Here is a 20,333-nt window from a genome sequence, read left to right as displayed (position 1 = left end):
AGTTCTTCTTTTATTTATGTGCTTTTACAGGGTGAAGGTGGTTCAGCTGGACCTCCTGGGCCTGTTGGTGCACGTGGTGGTCCTGTAAGTATTTTAAACCTTTTTGATTGAAACAGAAAATTATAATGACGTATTGCAGATGACTGATAGCTAGACAAAATATGGTACTTGAATTTGGGACAGAACATTCACAAGGCAGGAGCCTAGGAACCAGTTAATGTCCAAGCTCCATGAGCAGGGCCCTCCCGTCCCGTTTGTATTTAACTGTATTGTAATTGTACTGTCCTCCCTCTACATTGTAAAGCTCTGCGCAAACTGTTTGCGCTATATGCATTTTGTATATTAATAATAATGTCCAGGGATCCCAGCTACAACATTCATGCTCCTGTAATAAACCAAAGCTGCTCACCTGCCTGTCACTTCATAAGCGAAAATGCAATTGTAAGCAGATGGAATCTGTTGGCAAGGTAGTACAGGCAGTGCATATGGGGTGGGTCCTCTGTATCTATTGCAAGCAAGGCCAGGTTAAGGGCAACTGATGCCCTAACACAACCAAAAGGTTTAATTATTGTATACAGTACCTCAGTTTAACTTGACAAAATCTGAATACACAATTAACAGTTAGTTCCAATAAGTTTCTTTTCCACCCTCTTCCCCAATAAGTCTTTGGGGCTCGTTCACTCCAGAACAATTGTATTAATGAAAGTTGCTCATAATAATCTAATATAATGTCTAATAGGAATTGACTGAATAACTAATTGTAGGTTATTATACCTAAAATGTAGCCTGCCTATTACTGGTCTGGAATAAGCATGTGATTAGTGAAGTATTACAATTCTTAGTTCTGTATATCATACCTACGTCTTATATTCCACACATGCTTGTATCTTACACAAACTTTATGAACTTTGTCCAAAGAATGGGGTCAGGGTAAAAGTAAAAATGAGACAGCTGGGGATTTTTCTATAATGGCATATGTGGAGAAACCACCCCATCATTATTCATTTCTGCCCTTCTGTACACTTTCCATGCCCTAACAACAGACCGCATGAACACCATGAGGGGGTAAGGAGCCCTGCACCCACAAAACAACAGATGAGATCATGCCTAATAGGATCCCACAATTGCCGCCTCCAGTGAAACAGCTGCATCATCCTCTGGCTGCATAAGCCACCTATGTACAAAGACCAACTGCCCTGCTAGAAAATAGCATGAGCAATTGGGTACTGCCAACCCCCTTTCCTTCCAAGGTCCTTGCAGTATTTGCAGTTAGATATGATGGGCACCCCCATGCCACAGCAAATCAGACACTAATTTGCATATAGTCTTAAATACAGTTTTAAGAATCCAGATGGGCGAGTTACTAAACATGTATAAAAAAACAGGGAGAAATTAAATTTTCAACAAAATCATTTTCCCAATTAGGGAAAGAGGTAGATTCCGCCAAGTTTGAATGCGGTGCTCAAGGGTTTGTATTACTTAAGTGACATTTAGGGGGATAAAGTCTGAGACAGCATTTGATAAAATCAACCACCATATTTTTCACCCGATCAATTCTCTGAAGCACACAAGCAGCAGGGGACCTCATAGTTGGGCAGGGGACCTTCAATGGTAAATTTGAGATTTACCCCAATTAACTTTCATGTCAGAGAACCGGCAAATATATCTATTCTGGTCAGAGCCAAAGCCAGTGACAAGTCAGAATCTTGTAGAAAGAGGACCATGTTGTTGGCATATAACACAGTTTTTTCCTCCAACACACCCACTTGGATTCCCTTCACTTAAGAAGATACTCTCAGAGCCACAGCCAATGGTTCTATCATTCATGTAAATAGGCCTGGGGATAACGGGTGTCCCTGCTAAGTACTCCTAGCTACTTGAAAAAAATCAGATATTATCCCATTGATTTTGACTGCAGCCACTGGGTTGCTATATAATAATGAAATCCATTTGAGGAAAATTTGGCCAAAGCCAAACCCAGGCAAGACCCCCTGCATGTTTTGCCAATACACCAAATCGAAAACCTTTTCTAAATCCAAGTATACTAGGATTTCCCCCATTGAGATCTCGGGGCCCAGTTGTTAATGGGTATAAACCCACCTAAGATTATTATCTGCAGCTTTGTCAGGCATAAACCATGTTTGGTCTGGAGAGATTTGATGGCCTAGGACTGACAAAAGTCTATTTGCTAAGATTGTTGTGAGAATTTTAAAGTCCATGTTTAAATGAACATCTTTTAAAGAGTTGATATATATTTTGCCTCTGTTAGTAAATGTTTTTCTATCTACCTTATTATAGGGGGAACGTGGTGAAAATGGTCCTCCTGGTCCTGCTGGCTTTCCTGGAGCTCCTGTAAGTACATAGAGAGTTATCTGTTTCATGTCATGTAATCAATGTCATTCTGGCTTGGTTTAAAGCTAACATTTTGAATTCTGTGCAGGGTCAAAATGGAGAACCTGGTGGTAAAGGAGATAAAGGTGGTTCTGGTGAGCGAGGTGAACCTGGTCCCCAAGGTGCTGGTGGTCCTCAAGGTGGACCTGGTCCTGCTGTAAGTATTGATGCACTATACTATTTATAATTAGTCCCTCTGTTAGAATGCCCAAAGACTGTAAAACTGATATTTTGTTTCTTACATTTTTTACAGGGTAATACTGGTCCTCAGGGATCAAAAGGAGATCGTGGTGCTCCAGGATCAGCTGTAAGTAGTCCAGTATAAGTGTGACTTTTTAATATATGTATCTGAGTTGGGCATAATGCAGCAGGGATTTATGCAAATACTGAACAACAGTGGAGAGGGTATCCTAAAGCCTATTAAAACAACCTGAGAGCCAAATAAAGCGTATAAGGTACATCAAGACCTGCAGAACATTTGCTTGAAATGTGAAAGGTGCCACTGCCATGTAATGTATTGCTTCATTACAGGACATGTTTTATAAATTGACCTCCTAGGGCAATATGTCTCCAAAGGGGAAACTTAAAATGAATAACAGATATTACTATCTGCTCTCCATTATACTCCACAATGTAAGTCCATAGGAAAGCAGCCCAATAATTAAATGTATGCCAAATTGCCTATCCTGTGGTGCCTGATGGAGTTCTCCTGGTAAATGCAGCAAATAGAGCTCCCTAATTGGAAGAGATGCAGTCATGTGACTTTGAACTTTTCTCGCTTTACGCTCCTATTCATTTTTTTTTTGTTACTCCTTTGGCTTCAAACTGCCAAACACAACACATTGCTGTACTTTTAAAGGTTCAGGGTTTGTTTTTATCTTTTTTTTCTAAAGCAGCAAAATGGCTGCAGCACAGTCATACAACTGCTTTTTTGATAGACCATGTATTGTTTTAGAAGCAGCCTAATATTATCACATATCTGAAAATGAGTGAAATGATAAACAGTGTTCCAGATATGTTTCTAGGATCCACAGTAATATAATAGCAGAGGGAAAGGGACTTCTGGATAATGCCTTGTTTTGCATGATAAGCTGGTAAGCCACTGCCTTAACCACTGGCTATTTAAAACTGGCTATTTAAAACAAGCATATGAACCTTAAAGAAGAAAAGGATCCGGCATCCGCTGCACGTCTTCAACCTTTATTACATGTTCTTTAAAAAATTCCCAACACTGTCTGTGATTCAATAAAGGTTTAAGTGCAGTAGATTCCAGATCCTTTTCTTCTCTGTGGCTTACAGGTGAGCTGTGCTAGCACCTTCATCCTGGGTAGTTAGTTGTTGGACTGCTTATTACTCACCTATTACTCAAGCATATGAACTATGTTGAACCATAAACCCTACATGTGAACAGTACACTTTGACCTCACTTGGAAAGGGATGGTAGTTCTGATCAGTTTGTGAAATGCCACAGTGTTGACTTTACTAAGGTACAAATTAATTGCACAGAATGTAAAATGCATACTGTACTTGTTATATAATGAAACTATAACTTATTCTTGATGCAGATGTATAGTTAGATTGAATATTTTGTGATATCAACCTTATTATTAGCAGAAGTGACTGTAAATGTTGTTGCTTTACAGGGCACAGCTGGTTTCCCTGGTGCTCGTGGTTTGCCTGGACCTCCAGGTACTAACGTAAGTATTTCAATATACCCTTTCCAAAAAAGTATATATCCTATATTGTAAAAAAAGAACACAGGAAGTGAGTGAAACAGCTAGCACTGCCCTCCCTCACACCTCCTGTACAAAGATGCACAGGGGGTCTTGTAACTCTTCACCACCCTATAACAGTCAAGACACGTGTTCACGTCAGGCATGCACAGGTGAAAATGCTTTGTAGCAATAGCAGGGTCAACTTTCATCTACAAATGTTCACAAGAAATGTGCGGTGAATTGACCAACCAACAGTTCTTGTGTAAAGTTCTTGTGCGAGAGTAAAGTCCACTCCCACTGATAAATGACGCACATCCTTCACAAGGACTTAAATCTCCAGCCTCACAGCTAACACCCCCCCCCTTAATTTCCACTGCTGCTGATTTAAACGAGAAGGTCCCCCCCCCCCAGCACTACTTCCGAAGTGGCATAGTGACGTTTCCAAGACAGGACAGGGTGCAGCATCGATGACAGTGGACTGACTCTGTTCTCCTCAGTCAGCACCAAACACCAGACTTTGCAGCCAGCAACAGAAATCGCCCTGGCCCTACGATCTGCTTCCATGCTTCCAGGGCACTGAATATTTGTTCCTCCCCATTCTCTGCAGCCAGAAGGAGAGATTAATCAGCCTAAAAGCTTTGCATCCAGCAGAACAGATTGCCTCAACATTGGGCTTAGCTTCTAGCCCTAAACATTACTGGCTCCTGAGCCCTGTAATCAGCTTTTAATAGCTATAGCTTCTGCTGCTGCTGCGCATGGTGCTGCACCCTCCTCTGGCTGCTAATGTGCTGGAGCCTGGGTGTCATCCAAAACCCTCCCTTCCCATCTACCTTACAACAGGGTTTGACAAATTTGCTTGGAATCTAGGAGCCAGATAAAAAAGTTAGGAGCCAGAAAACGCGCCCCGTCCCGACGAGCTCGCGTGCAGAAGCGAACACGTACTTGAGTAGCGCCGGCATATGTAAACGATATTCAAACCACACATGTGAGGTATCGCCGCGAGAGCAATAATTCTAACCCTAGACCTCCACTGTAACTCAAAACATGCAACCTGTAGAATTTTTTAAACGTCGCCTATGGTGATTTTAAAGGGTAAAAGTTTGTCACCATGTTGGGTATCAATTTACTTGGCGTAACACTATATATCACAATCTAAAAAAAATTGGGCTAACTTTACTGTTGTCTTATTTTTTAATAAAAAAAAAAGTGCGCTTGTAAGGCCGCTGCTCACGGCGTGACAGAAAGTATTGTAAGGATCGCCATTTTATTCTCTAGGGTGTTAAAATAAAAAATATATATAATGTTTGGGGGATCTAATTAGAGGGAAGGAGATGGCAGTGAACAATTACGTATGTTCTAATATGTAATCAGATTACTGATATTCTCCAGCTTCAGTCCTTCCTCTTCACAATTTCATGGAAGTTCCTCTTTAAGACACATGTATTGACAAAGAAATTGTGCAAGGATTTTTTTTTTTTTTTTTTTAGCAATGCAGGACTGTGGTCTGAACCATCAATACAAACCTCATTGACAAGAAAAACAGCAGTTCCATGCTGTTTTACTTGTAATGCCAATGGCCACCACCAGATGGCGCAGGTCACAGAAGGAAGCTAGGCTCTTTACAAGGCCGCAAAGCCGCCTCAATTACCGGCCATTGCAGGCCCGCCGCAATCGTGCGGCGGGGGAAGTGGGGACGCACAAGGGGAAAAATGTGCCTCCGTGCGCCACCACCTCCCCCGCCTCACGATCGCCGCGTTCGGCAGGCCCGCGACGCCCGGTAACTGAGGCCGCGGCTTTGCGGCCTTGTAGAGCGCCAGGTCACAATTTCTTGTCGCAATTGCGACCTGGCGGCCGGATTTTGTCGAGCCCTGCCTTACAATACTATGTTTCCCTTTGCTTGCTGACATCCATCCACAACCAACCAAAACTCCCAACCTCACTAACTCACAGCCCTGAATCTTTCCCCACCACGCCACAGTCTATCCTCTCACAACATGCTGCCCCCTGTCATACATTTGACCTTTCATTCATGTACATATTGCTCGCCATGATACCCTCCACATATTAAGCAGCATTATATTCAGACTTCACACAGGGTCCCTAGCATTGTTTAGTAATCTTCTGGCAATGTATACAACTAGGGCATGTGTTGTAATTTTAAAATTAGTGGTTTGCCAATGTTGCACTCACCTCAGTGTTACCCTATTATGTATATTTTATCTTTTCCAGTAATGTACGTATGTATGTATTTATTTATTTTTATAATGTAAACAAACATTAATGTATAGAGTGACCTTTACAACGATTAGTTCTTTTCACTATTAAATTATTGTTTTTCTATTAATCAGGGCAATTCTGGTCCTGCTGGTCCTCCCGGAGGCCCTGGAAAGGATGGTCCAGCTGGTCCATCTGGTAGTACTGGTCCTCCTGGTAGTCCAGGTGGTGCAGGTCCAAAGGGTGAACCAGGTACACAAGGAGAAAGGGGATCACCAGGAAATCGAGGCGAATCGGTAAGCATTCTTAAGTTATTTCATTTTAAAAATGTAAGAAATGTAATTAGTGTGATTAGTTTTATTTATTTGTTTTTTTGCTCTAGTAAGGAACTATTTTACTGACAAATAAATCACAATATCGCTCTGTTCTGTATGGAGAAAATATAAAGTGAAGAAAGACAATTAGTTAAACCTGTATGCATATTAATGTAAACGTTATTCTGAATTTCAATCTAATTATTTAATATATTTATTTTTACAGGGTGCTCCAGGTCCTTCAGGAATTAGTGGTCCAGTTGGCTCTCGTGGTATTGTAGGATTACCTGGATTACAGGGTAGAGCAGGAAGTCCGGGTATTCCAGGTTCTAAGGTATAACTTTTTAAGCCTTTCTTTAACTTTATGTGGAAAAAATATAGTAAAAAAATACAGCCAATCATTCCACAGAAAATACTAATGTGATTCTATATATTTAAATATTCTTTATTGTTATCCTTTTATAGGGTGAAGATGGAAAACCAGGTACCAATGGGTTTCCAGGTGAACGTGGTTCCCCTGGTTCACCAGGAGCAGCTGGAATGAATGGGGCCCCTGGAGAAGCTGGAAGAGATGTAAGCAAATTAAAGCGTGCTCTATTGCTTTGCCAAAGTTAACAACATGGGAACTCATTTTATGGTTTAACCAGTAGCAGTTATAGGAGGCATAGCTAGTTTAGGCATATGGACTGCCATTAAAGAAAATGTAGAGGTCTCTGCATATATTTATTGTACATAGTAAGGCTTTCAGTTACTCTTATTAATCCATCATAAATATGGATCACTATACAGTACATTGCAGTATGCCTGAGCTCAGGGTATCATAGAAGCAGATGAATCATCAGAGCAAATAAGTAAACTCCTCTGTAGTGTTATACATCACTATTACAAAGCCAAGACAATCCAGACATGTTTTGGGAGCTTTAATTTGGCATGATCAGTTTTTAAAGTGGACATTTTAAAAAGTCACTTAAGCATATTAGTTTCCTTGTTATACTATGTTAAGCCTAAAACACTTATAGGTAGATTCAGAGAGATTGGCCTAAAATTAGGACGGCCTAGCCTACTCTTTTTAGGCTACACCGCCTTAAATTATTTAGGTTAGAAGTGATTCTCAAACCACTTACCTTCAAAATTTTGGCGGCGTAGCCTAAAACGAGCGGGCGTAAGCGCGCCTAATTCAAATGACTGGGAGGGGGCGTGTAGTATTGAAATGATGCTTGACCTCACGTTTTTTTACGTTTTTTACACTGCGCATGCGCCGGGCGACTACATTTCCCAGTGCACATTGCGGCTAAGTAGGCCGTACGGGCCTATTGATTTCGACGCGTACGTAAACGACGTAAATCCCGATTTGCGGACCACTTGCCCAAACGACGTAAAAAATTCGAACCTCGCAGCGGGAACGGCGGCCATACTTTACATTGTTATTCCACCTCATAGGTGGAATAACTTTAGGTGGCCTATCGCGTACGGAAACGACGTAACTCGACGGTGTAGGCCCGGCGTATGCTCGTAAATCGTCGGGAATCGGTGTATCCCCTCATTTACATAATCGAGGCCGGCCACAATGGAGGCGCCATCTAGCGGCCAAAAGAAACATTGCAACCTAAGATAGAATGGTGCAAGCCAGCCTATCTTAGGTATGTTTAAGTGTATCTCTGTTTCTGTTTCTTAGATTCAGAGTTAGGTTGGCTTATCTGTAGATAAGCCGGCTTAACTCTTTCTGAATCTACCTATTAGTGCATACAGTTTTGAAACTTTTTATACTATAACTCCAAGTGACTTTGGGAATGTCAATAACACTAGTATAACTTCATCTAAGATGGTGCTTGACCGTTTTATCAGTCATATTATTGTAAAGTATTTTCAGATCATTTAAAATGTTAGTATCCTGACAGCAGATAAAGGAAATCAGTCTAGTCTGCCCCTTTATTATACTTTTAGGTGATTTTATCTTATGATATACTGTATATGAGTTAAAGGGGTTGTAAAGGAATTTTTTTTTTCCTAAATAGCTTCCTTTACCTTAGTGCAGTCCTCCTTCACTTACCTCATCCTTCGATTTTGCTTTTAAATGTCCTTATTTCTTCTGAGAAATCCTCACTTCCTGTTCTTCTGTCTGTAACTAACCACCGTAATGCGAGGCTTTCTCCCTGGTGTGGAGAAAGCCTCTTGAGGGGGAGGGGGCGAGCAGGCAAGTCAGGAAACTCTCTACTTTGCAGATAGAGAAAGGAGCTGTGTGTTAGTGGGCATCCTGACACTCCTGCTTGCCCCCTCCCCCCTCAAGAGGCGTTCTCCACACCACAAAGAAAGCCTCGCATTACGGTGGTGAGTTACAGACAGAATAACAGGAAGTGAGCATTTCTCAGAACAAATAAGGACATTTAAAAGCAAAATGGAAGGAAGTACTGCACTAAGGTAAAGGAAGCTATTTAGGGAAGAAAAAAATCATTTACAACTCCTTTAATTGTTACTTTATTGCATGTTCTAGTTTTCTTGGGCTGCTACCTCCCCAAAGAAAATTCCACAAGTGAAGTCAAGTGATTTAAATTAGATAAAAAAAAGGAAAGTTGCGATTTTTGAAAAGAGGCTTTTTTTTTTTGTATTAGATGGTTTTTACCTGTCTTACTAATACATACATTTTTTTATTACACACATATTTTTTTGGACACTACACATGGCAGTATTTGATTAATCTAGAAGAGGCTTTCATATAACACATATACAGACTGGCCAGGATTTACGTAGATCGGCGTATATTTGTGCAGGCGTAGCGCATCTCATATGCGCTACGCCGACGTAACATTGAGAGGCAAGAACAGTATTTACAAAGCACTCGCTCCCAACGTTGCCTTGGCGTAACGTAAGTTGTCCGGCGTAAGCCCGCCTAATTCAAAGTAGGAAGGAAGTGGGCGTGATCCATTTAAATGAAGCTTGACCCCATGCAAATGATGGGCCGAACGAACAGGGGCATGCGTGCGCATGCTCACAATCATGTTGAATTTACTCCCTAAGATACGATGGCTCAATGTCTACGACATGAACGTAACCTACGCCCAGCCCCATTCACGTCCGACTTACGTAAACAACGTAAAATACGATGGCTGTTCCCTGGTCCATACCCTAACATGACTTACACCTGCTTTATGTGGAATGACTTTACACCGGACGTACGCCTTATGTAAACGGCGTAGATTACAGCAACGGGCGCAAGTACGTTCGTGAATCGGCGTATCTCGGTCATTTGCATATTCGACGCGTAAATCAATGGAAGCACTCCTTGCGGCCAGCGTAAATATGCGCCCAGGCTCTGACGGCGTAGGAAACTTACGTCGGTCAGATGAAGCCACAATTCAGGCGTATCTAGCTTTAAGAATCAGGCGCATAGATACGACTGCACATCTGTGCACTTACGCGGCGTATATAAAGATACGTTGGCGTAAGTGCTTTAAGAATCCGGGCCTATATATCTATCCATCTATAGATAGATAGATAGATAGATAGATATACAGATATATATTTATTTATGTCAATTATTTCTCACACTATCCCCAACCCACTATCACTTGTAGGTTTGGCATATGAGACTTGGGATATACACCTATTGCCTTTTATACTTGTAGCTGGTAGGCAGCGCCACTTTCCTATTTTTATCTAATTTATATTTCATTATAAGCAAGCTTTCAAGGAAAAACATGGCACTGAATGACACTTTTGTTTTGTTTCTATTCTGCTGCAGTCATCTTCACTGCTGGCAGCACCTGCAAAGTTATCCTTCATAGACATACAGGCTGTCTTCCTAGTGTCTCCAGTATTAGGGACTGTCCCTATAAAAGTCTGTAAGGGTCCACTCTGCAGTCTGTTTTTTTTTGCTTAATAAAATTACACTTGTGCTTTGAAAAAAACAGTTCATAGGGCATATTTCACTATGCATATCATCCATGTTTCAGTGGAGCTTGCAAGCAAAATGTTGGCAAGTTTGACCCATTGGGAAAAAAGTTTAAACTATATGAAGATAAAGTCATGACAGATGTAGAATATACCTATAGTGTTGTTGGTGTACATGGTAGCATTGCTAATCACTATACCACCATGTGTACTAGTTGAAATTGTACTAGACTGTCCCATTAGTACACCTTGACCATTTAACATTGTTTTCATTCCATATGCAGACCTACAAAATATTATAAGCATTTTTTTTTCGGCAAAACAGTGTGATTTTACAATTTGATTTTTTTTCCTCCCCTTTAGGGTAACTCTGGCTCCGATGGTGCACCTGGACGTGATGGATCATCTGGACCTAAGGTAAATATCAGTTCTGTAGTTCTCCTTACATAATGTAAACATTATTTATAAATGTGTTTGTTTGTATTGTGTTTGTGGTAATTATTTTTTTCTTTCTTTTTTTACAGGGTGACCGTGGTGAAAATGGCTCTCCTGGTTCTTCTGGATCTCCTGGTCACCCAGGCGCCCCAGGCCCTGTTGGCCCAGCTGGAAAGAACGGCGACAGAGGAGAAAATGTAAGCTGAAGCTGATTTTAAAATGAGTCAACTCTGTTTTACATTTTAATGCTTTATATTTGTTAAATACACACAGGGGCTGATTTACTAAAGGCAAAAAGACTGTGCACTTTGCAAAGTGCAGTAATTCCAGAGCTTAGTAAATGAGTTAAAGCTTCACTTTGTAAAGAGTACCCAATCATGTGCAAGGAAAATAACAAAAACAGCATTTTTGCTTGCACATTATTAAATGATGGAAGTCAGAAGTGCTTCTGCCCATTTTCTAAGCTCTGGAGCAACTGCACTTGCAGAGTGTAACTGCACTTTGCAAAGTGCACAGTCTATTTGTCATTAGTAAATCAACACCACTGTGTGATGTATATTTTTCTAGTTACTATTGATTTAGTAGAACGGGTATCTAGAAATGTCTGCCACTCAATGCTTAAAGTCATTGGGTTGGGATGATCAAAGAAAATATAACATAGTGACAACATACAATACATTTGTCATTGCTTAGTAACATTTTAATTCACAATAAACCACATTACAGCAAATTTGTTGTGTGTATTTGTTTCATGGATCCACCATCTGTCAAATGGTGGCTTGTCACAACACATTGGTGAAACATGGCTTCCTGTTACATTATTCCTGTTTTTGTTGGTTTTCTTGATTCCCACATTAGCAAGTGCATGTTTATTTTTAATTTCTATTTTTCTATTTAGGGTCCTGCTGGCCCTGCTGGCGCATCTGGTCCTGCTGGTGCACGTGGAGCTCCTGTAAGTTGACAATGGAATTCTGGCCATTTTTTTTTTTTAAAGTCCATTACTCCAAATATCATTAAACAAACTTATATTATATTGAGTTGCTTTCTTAATAATACATATGACTTTTTTAGGGACCACAAGGTACACGTGGTGATAAAGGTGAAGCTGGTGAGCGTGGTACCAATGGAATGAAAGGTCATCGTGGTATGCCTGGCAACCCTGGCCCCCCTGGCTCCCCTGTAAGTTTCAATGGAAAGATTTGCTTTGTAACCACATTTTTAATTTAACTTTCATTACGTTGTACTAGCTGAAAGAAAATACCATATTGGTTCACTGTTATAGTTATGACTCCTTAAAAACTTGCTTAAGTTTTAGTGTAAGATATACAAGGTAACCACAGACAAATGTACTAAATTTGCTACTACATTATTTGCTCACATATGGCAGATTGTTACAAATTATACTAAAATGAGCACATATTTGCATTAATATTTATTATAAATGTTAACAATTCCAAAATAGATTGGTGTAGATAAATGTAAAATATATTATTAAAAATATAATTTAATAAAAAAAAATACAATGGAGACTAGGGATGGGCTGAACACCCCCTGTTCGGTATGCAGCAGAACGCCCGAATAGGGGAATGTTCTAACCCAAACGGCGAAGCCCATTGAAGTGTGGGGTCTATGGGAGCCAAATAGGAAAAATCAAAAGTGCCCATTTTACAGGCTTAAATGCAAGTATTTGGCCATAAAAAGGGGTATGGGGGTCTGGGTACTGCCCTGGGGGACATGCATCAATAATAGAAAAATAAACAATTGTTTTTTCAGGAGCAGTGATTTTAATAATGCTAGTGTTTGGGGGGGTCCCCTTATAATGCCTGTAAAGTGGTGAACCTGTATCATGCATAAAACATGCTACAGCAAAAATAACATTTCTAAAGGAAAGAAAACCAAATCCCATTTAAAATGAGCCATGGTTACAATTGCTTGCACCCGGCTATTGAAATAATAAAGAAAAAAATGAAAATTTCATGCCAAGATTTTGTTTTTTAAATGGCGTGGGGTCCCCCCCAAAATCCATACCAGACCCTTATCTGAGCATGTAGCCCGGCAGGTCAGGACAAGCCAAACAGGCAAATGTTCAGCATGAAATCATGCTCGGGCCAAACCATTAACCCATCCCCACTAGAGACTATATTTTATATGGACTACATGCCAGCCTTATCTTTTAAGAAACCCTATGTTTTGGGACCTTGTTTCATTGTAACATTAATATTTAGAATGCAACATGAAACATGATAACATTCCCCAGTCCTCCTCATTTAAACTGCCCCAAATCCCCCCCTCAATCCACTGATCACAATTGCAATGGTATACATGCTGCATTGCTTGTGTTTAACAAATGCACACTTTTTTGGGGATTTTTTTTTTTAAAAGGGGTGAAATTTGTCTTTAACCACTTGACCTCCGCAAGATTTTACCCTGTTCATGACCAGAGAATTTTTTGCTATTCAGCACTGCTCTACTTTAACTGGCAATTGTTCTGTAATACAACACTATAAGCAAATGAAATTCATAGCATTTTTTTTTCACACAAATAAAGCTTTTGATGGTATTTGATAGCCACTGTATTTTTTTTTGTTGTTGTTGTTATTGTTTGCCATTTCAATGGAAAAAGACGGAAATTTGGAAAAAAACTAAGAATATTTTTTATTTTCTGTTATAAAGCATATCCAGTAAAAAAATTAAAAAATCAAATTTCTTCATGAATGTAAGCTAAAAATATATTCTGCTACATATCTTTGGTAAGAAAAAATCCCAATAAATGTATATTATTTGGTTTGCTTTTACAACACAGAGCTCCTTTCCCTGAATGATGGAGTTGATCAGCAGGTGTCTGTGATCAATCATTAGCCAGCACCCACTGATCGGCTTGTGTTGTAACTAATGACAGCACAGCCGGGGAGGCGGGCATGCTTATACATGCCCCTTACCCAAAAGCGCTGATCATGTATGAGATACGTAATCCAGCACAGAGTGGCCACCCTGCTGCAGTGCATCTGCGTGGCACAGTCGGCAAATTGTTAAACATCAACTCCAGCCCAAACTCATAAATTTGATTTGGATAGAATGGAGATGGGCTATAGCTCCTGTCCAGTTTTGATTGCTGACTTTGTTATTACTGGGGAGAAGTCTTTAAATGCCCATATGAATGAAAATTCAAAAAATTTAAATGGGATGTTATTTTTCTTTTGGCAAAAGACATTAGTATGAAGACTAACAAGTAAGCAATTACAATAAGTCATATTGTTGACAATCAAATTCTCTTAAAAAAAATAATATTATACTGCAGTAGGAGAATAAAAGAGGGTTCCTTATTGTTTGGTAAAGTCGATAAGTACTGTTCTGGCTTCATGTTTTATGTGAATTAATAATCTCACAATTTGAACCTTTCATTGCAGGGACCTTCTGGAGAACAAGGTACTGCTGGATCTCCCGGACCCTTAGGTCCTAGGGTATGTATCCTATTTATATTAGCAGTTGCATGCACGTGAAAAAACAGCTTTAGAAATGAATGGAGTTATAGAATGATGAATTATATTTTAACCTATATATTCATGTTTTAGGGTCCTGCTGGATCAAATGGATCTCCAGGCAAAGATGGCCTTTCTGGATATCCAGGACCTATTGGCCCTCCAGGTCCTCGAGGTAGCAGAGGAGAATCTGGCCCAGAGGTGATTTTTCATAGTTTTTTAGCGTGTCATCATTTAACATAAATAAGGCTCATGTCATGCCTTGTAGTGTTGAGACAAATATGTAAACAGAAGACAGGCCCCTTTGTTTACACAAAGTTTAAAGGAGTAGAGCATATCCTCTTTGTAAAGTGAAATTTTACTTAGCTTAGTTAGTGAAGTAAAGCTAAATGACAATTAGGTTTTCAAAAAAATACCCAGTCATGCACAAGGAAAATTGAAAAAAAAAATCAGGATTGGATCATTAAAGTCAGAATCTACAAAATTCTTACGATTTTCAATTTATGTGTTTGTTACCCATACAGTAAAACCTTGGATTGCGAGCATAATTTGTTCCAGAAGCATGCTTGTAATCCAATGCACTTGTATATCAAAGCAAATTTTCCCATGAGAAATAATGGAAATGGAAACCATTTTATCATTGGTACTTCAGTTTATAGTCCATTCAAAAAGATTATAGCAATGTGACCAGGTTGTGTAACCATAAAATGTCCTCCATCCACAAATGGAAGCCTCCACAAGGGGATTAGAAGCAAAATTCAGCAGAAGCTACAGAGTATTAAAGAGAAGAGAGGTGCCTCTAAGTGTAGCAATATGTTGCTAAATGTTGTACTTTAAATAAATGTAACCATATTGCTACACTTAGAGGAGCCTCTCTTCTCTTATATATTATGTTGTGACATGACGCTACTTGTATATCAAGACATGATAGTAATAAAATATTTTGCAACATACAAAATAATGTATAACACATTAGGTTAAAATGTTATGTACTTTTCCCAGGGTTCATCTGGTCATCCTGGACCTCCAGGACAGCCTGGTTCCCCTGGCCCACCTGGGCCTTGTTGTGATGGTGGCGGAGCTAATCTTGGATCATTTGGTGGGGAGAAAGGACCAGCTGGTTCCCCATACTATGGCGATCAACCATTTGATGCAACGACCACTACTGAAATTATGACTTCCCTTAAATCAATCAACAGCCAAATAGAAAACATTATTAGTCCAGATGGCACAAGAAAGAACCCTGCCCGTAACTGTCGTGATCTTAAATTGTGTCACCCAGAGTATAAGAGTGGTAAGTAAAACACAAAGATGCACATTGAGCTATTATTTTTATACACAGCCTTATTTCTTCTTGTTTTAATTAAAATGCGCTCTTAGCAAATGCCAGCCAGGTGTGCTTACAAAAGCCATCCAAGAAGTGCTCATTAGGTTCCTGTAGGATATACACACTTAAGTCTGAATGAACAACAGGCTTACACTATGTAAACCTGAATTAACACCTATAGTTTCTACTAAACGTAAGAATAAAGGCATAGAGGAACCACTATACCACCAGCTTACTTTAAAACTCCCAAATCAAAGACCCTTATAATGTGAATAAATGTCATCTACGTAGTAGTTGATCTTCTGTGTTCTTTCTGTGTTCTCATTGTTCATTGTTCAATTTCCATTGTTTCATAAACAATGTGTCCAAGTGCATAATATTCTTAACATAATATGAAAATGAAGCAATGGTGTGAAATGACCTTGTCTTTTACAACATATTCTACATATTTATACCGTAGATTCATCAAACACTGCAACCAATAACATCCACAGCTTTAAAACAGTGAACACTATAAATATACATATTTTTTATCACTTTAATGTTTTGTAGGAGAATACTGGATCGACCCCAACCAAGGCTGTAAAATGGATGCTATTAAGGTTTTCTGCAACATGGAAACTGGTGAAACATGTATAAATGCCAATCCAAGTAGCGCCCCACAAAAGAAATGGTACACCAGCTCTGGAACTGATAAAAAACATGTTTATTTTGGAGAGTCTATGAATGGTGGTTTCCAGGTAAGGCAGTTTTCTTTGTTACATTTGTTCTTAATTTCACTTTAAATTAGTTGAGTTTTTACTGCTAACCATAGCTCTGTTTTTTTCCCCTCACTTCCTGTCCTGCTGACATTTTATTACACAGGAAATGAGGGAGATCCTCCAACAGCAATACTTTTAAAAGATTTGTAGTTTACCAATTGGTATTTCTGTTTTTGCAGTTCGGCTATGGAGATCCAGATCTTCCAGAAGATATATCTGATGTCCAAATGGCATTCCTTAGAATTCTGTCCAGCAGGGGCTACCAGAATATCACTTACCACTGCAAGAACAGCATTGCATACATGGATGCACAAAGTGGAAATGTTAAGAAGGCTGTGAAATTTATGAGCTCTACCGAAAGTGAGCTTAAAGCTGAAGGAAACAGCAAATTTACATACACTGTTTTGGAAGACGGTTGCACTGTAAGTTTTTCTAAACTTGTTACTTTGTATTTCTAAAATGTTTACAGGGTTTTGCTATTTACAAAAAAAGTAACAAGATCTTACAAGAGGAACTATGAAAGAAGCTAATGCATTTGTTGAGAGCAGAAAGAAAAAGATAGAAAAGACACAGAAGTGATCATCTAATGCCTCGTACACACGGCTGGAATTTCTGATAAAAAAAATCAGACAGGCTTTTTTTCTCGGAAAGTCCGTACGTGTTTAGCCTTCATCTGACTTTTTTTGTCAGAAGTCAAGTGGAAGTGGACCTTAGATAGAGAACTTGTTCTCTTTTTGTCCGTCGGACTTCCGACAGGGTCACGGTGGACTTTTGCACGGCCAAAAGTCTGACCGTGTGTATGAGGCATAAGTGGTCATGGTACCTCAAAGTCCACCAACTTGTTTATTAAATCTCTCAGGGATTTTTTTTAAACATACTTTATGAACAAAAAAATTTGACAATACAGAGTAGAAAACCAGATGGATATTACACAGTGGACAGGAAACAAGTTGCTGTGAATCCCTGGTTGATAAGAAAGGGATGAAAGCTCTATGAAGGAGCTTAAATTGTTACTCATCTCTCAGGGATTTTAATGATGAAATATACTAGCTTGTGTCTCTACCTCCCCCCACAAATTAACTATTTTAATTAACTAATATTGAATGAACTATTCCTTATTTCTTACAAATAGTAAATTAAATCATCCACCTGCATTTAGTAACCCTCGCAGACACCAGTAGAAATTGTGTGACTATTTACTAGCTTTTAATGACCTGCTATATACTAATATAATAGTATTATCTAACAAATATCGATACATTGATCTGCTGACCTGTTCCTATTCTTTTGTCAACAGAAACACACAGGAGAATGGGGTCGAACAGTATTTGAATACAGAACACGCAAAACAATGAGGCTACCTATTGTAGATATTGCACCAATGGATATCGGTGGACCAGATCAAGAATTCGGAATTGAAGTCGGCCCTGTATGCTTTTTGTAATTTAGGATATTTCTAAAATTTAAACCACATCAAATGATCTTCACTCCGTTTACATCCCTTTGGAATTTTGTCACTCAAAAGAAAAACTGCATTCCAATAATTTATTTTCCAACCATTAATGAAAAAGGGATAGTTTGGTAGAGAGGGCTACATTTTTTTTTTAATTTTTTTTTTTTTTTTTTTTGCAATAACACAAACTAAATGCTTTTGCTCTATTTTTTGTACAAATTTCATATTGACATCTAAATGGTGCTATAAAAAGGTTAAAATCATTATTGAAAACACTGTGTGATGTACTTTTTTTTTTACATTTGTGGCCAATTTAAAAAGCACTGATCAATCTATAAATCAGACTCCACCCATCTTTCTAACCAAGATGAAGTTCACATCATGCATAAAGAACTTCCTGTTTCAACTACCTCATCATGGACAGAGGATGGGTAGGGTTTGATGAGGCAAACACACTAATGAAATACAAGGTAGCCATGAATCATCAAATTACAACTAAGGCCTGATTCCTGAATGCAGTCCACTGATACTGTTTTTATGTACTGCTTTGTCCAGAACAGATTGATTAAAGATATTCAGTCTTTCAAGGTGCTTTCCATACTTTCATGTTATTGCTGGCCAAGACCACTAAAGTAGAAGGGAAGTTTAATTATCAAACATCATGGTGCTAAATGCCAACATGTTCCAAAGATATTCGTTTTAAATAAATGGTAACAAAAACATGTTTGTCTTCTCTTCAGAATTATTGTTGGCATTCACCTTACCTGAGGTGGCATATTTCAATATTATTCAGCAGCTTTAGTTGCAATAACTAAGATACAGATGACAGACTTTATCCACCTCTAAACATTTTTATATGACTGTTGAGTAAAGAGACACATAATAAAAAATGATGTACAAAATTCATCTGGGCCTGGTTTGTTGTATTTGCTATGGAATTGATGTTTGTTGTGTGCATTTTTCTTTTCTCTAAAGAATGCTTGTTGTTTATATTGGTGCATGTACCCATACATTTCACTGGACCCACCTTTCAGCCATTTCTGGGCAATTGTAAAGAGGTAAAAATACTGGTTTACACGGCATTATCGAGCATATTCTTGTAGGCGGTCTATTACATCCCTGCTGCACTAGAGTCTGGCTGCTTAAACAATTTCAAGATTATTGTAAATTAATTAGCTGTCACGTGTACATATCAGGACCCTCTAATATGTTTGTTGTTTTCCACAAAATGGCAAACTTACATTTCTGCCTTTGCACAGTTATCTAAGCAGTGGATACTGAAACAAAGCTATGTATTATTTTAGTAACATTGATATGTTCTGAATTAGTAACATCATCGCAGCTGACAAATCTGACATTCATTGCCACAGCACACCTATGTAAATATATGCAGTAGTGTCAAACTCAATTTCATAGTGGGCCGCATCAGCATTATGATTGCCCTCAAAAGGGCCTATTGTATTTGTAAGATTAGATGTCCAACACATCCTCTCCCCATATATTAGATGTCAAGAGCCACCCCACCATCAGAAGTTAAGTTCCCCACTCTCCCTTACATCACAGTGCCCCCCCCCCTTTCCTTATGCTGCTGCTGGGAAAAAGCTGGATGCATTTCTTGAAAGCAGAAAGTAAGGGTCTGGAGTAGGACCAGAGGAGGGCTGGAGCTCTTCTGCAAATGCAGGAGAGGTGCGAGGGCCACATGAAAAGGCCTGGAGGGCCGGATTTGGCCCACGGGCCTTGTGTTTGACACCTGTGCAATAGATGATTTGCCAACCATTTGCCAAGTTGAATATGATGTCTTAGAGAGATTTGTTTCCTAAGATTACCAAGCTGCTTAGGTGGGCTAAAAAACAGAAATCATACCCACTAAAAACTTACAGATCCTCCAGACCTTTTGTCTTCAGATCCCCCAAAAAATCACTGTAATTGCTTGTATATGAGCGTGCCTATGCACTCTTTTGCCTACAGTCTTATAGCTGTATATCTGCAGTGTGAGACCTAAGGCACTGTTGTCCTTGACTGTTTTTCTCAGGAGATTTGGAGTGAGAATGGATGATGTCACTATTGTGTATCTCACTGCTTTTCTTGGTGGAGGCTTTGGCATAAGGAAGCAAAGCCCTGCCTCTACCAAGCTCCACCTCTTTGGCCTTCTCCACACACAGACACAGTGCAGACCAAGACATGGTATGTTAGTAATGGGGGAAAGAACAGCTGCATAGAAAACACAGGCAATATTCCTTTGCCCTTTGCCTGCATTTACATGTTTCAATTCAAACAAAAACATATAGGATATTTTATTTTTTAGGGAATTTGTGATTGAAGACCTATCCGTTTGGAATAAATAGCTCTAAAATAG

At 39.2% G+C, this 20,333-nt stretch overlaps 1 protein-coding gene across 1 annotated transcript in view; it reads left to right on the top strand.

Annotated features, from left to right (window-relative positions):
• COL3A1 (collagen type III alpha 1 chain) overlaps nt 1–18,883 on the top strand; it is a 108,828-nt gene extending 89,945 nt beyond the window's left edge. The window contains exons 34-51 of the mRNA XM_040357174.1: nt 31–84; nt 2,299–2,352; nt 2,441–2,548; nt 2,645–2,698; nt 4,035–4,088; nt 6,455–6,616; nt 6,861–6,968; nt 7,100–7,207; nt 10,886–10,939; nt 11,047–11,154; nt 11,856–11,909; nt 12,029–12,136; nt 14,365–14,418; nt 14,530–14,637; nt 15,439–15,730; nt 16,316–16,503; nt 16,704–16,946; nt 17,822–18,883. Coding sequence (XP_040213108.1) covers nt 31–84; nt 2,299–2,352; nt 2,441–2,548; nt 2,645–2,698; nt 4,035–4,088; nt 6,455–6,616; nt 6,861–6,968; nt 7,100–7,207; nt 10,886–10,939; nt 11,047–11,154; nt 11,856–11,909; nt 12,029–12,136; nt 14,365–14,418; nt 14,530–14,637; nt 15,439–15,730; nt 16,316–16,503; nt 16,704–16,946; nt 17,822–17,968 — 2,058 coding nt within the window. The 3' untranslated portion in view covers nt 17,969–18,883. The remainder of the gene's footprint in view (nt 1–30; nt 85–2,298; nt 2,353–2,440; nt 2,549–2,644; nt 2,699–4,034; nt 4,089–6,454; nt 6,617–6,860; nt 6,969–7,099; nt 7,208–10,885; nt 10,940–11,046; nt 11,155–11,855; nt 11,910–12,028; nt 12,137–14,364; nt 14,419–14,529; nt 14,638–15,438; nt 15,731–16,315; nt 16,504–16,703; nt 16,947–17,821) is intronic.
• Nucleotides 18,884–20,333: the final 1,450 nt, after the last annotated feature.

This window comes from Rana temporaria, chromosome 6, assembly GCF_905171775.1.
Source record: "Rana temporaria chromosome 6, aRanTem1.1, whole genome shotgun sequence".
Lineage (NCBI taxonomy): Eukaryota > Metazoa > Chordata > Amphibia > Anura > Ranidae > Rana > Rana temporaria.
Note: the sequence above shows the minus strand (reverse complement) of the source record. Positions and strands in the feature narration are given on the sequence as shown.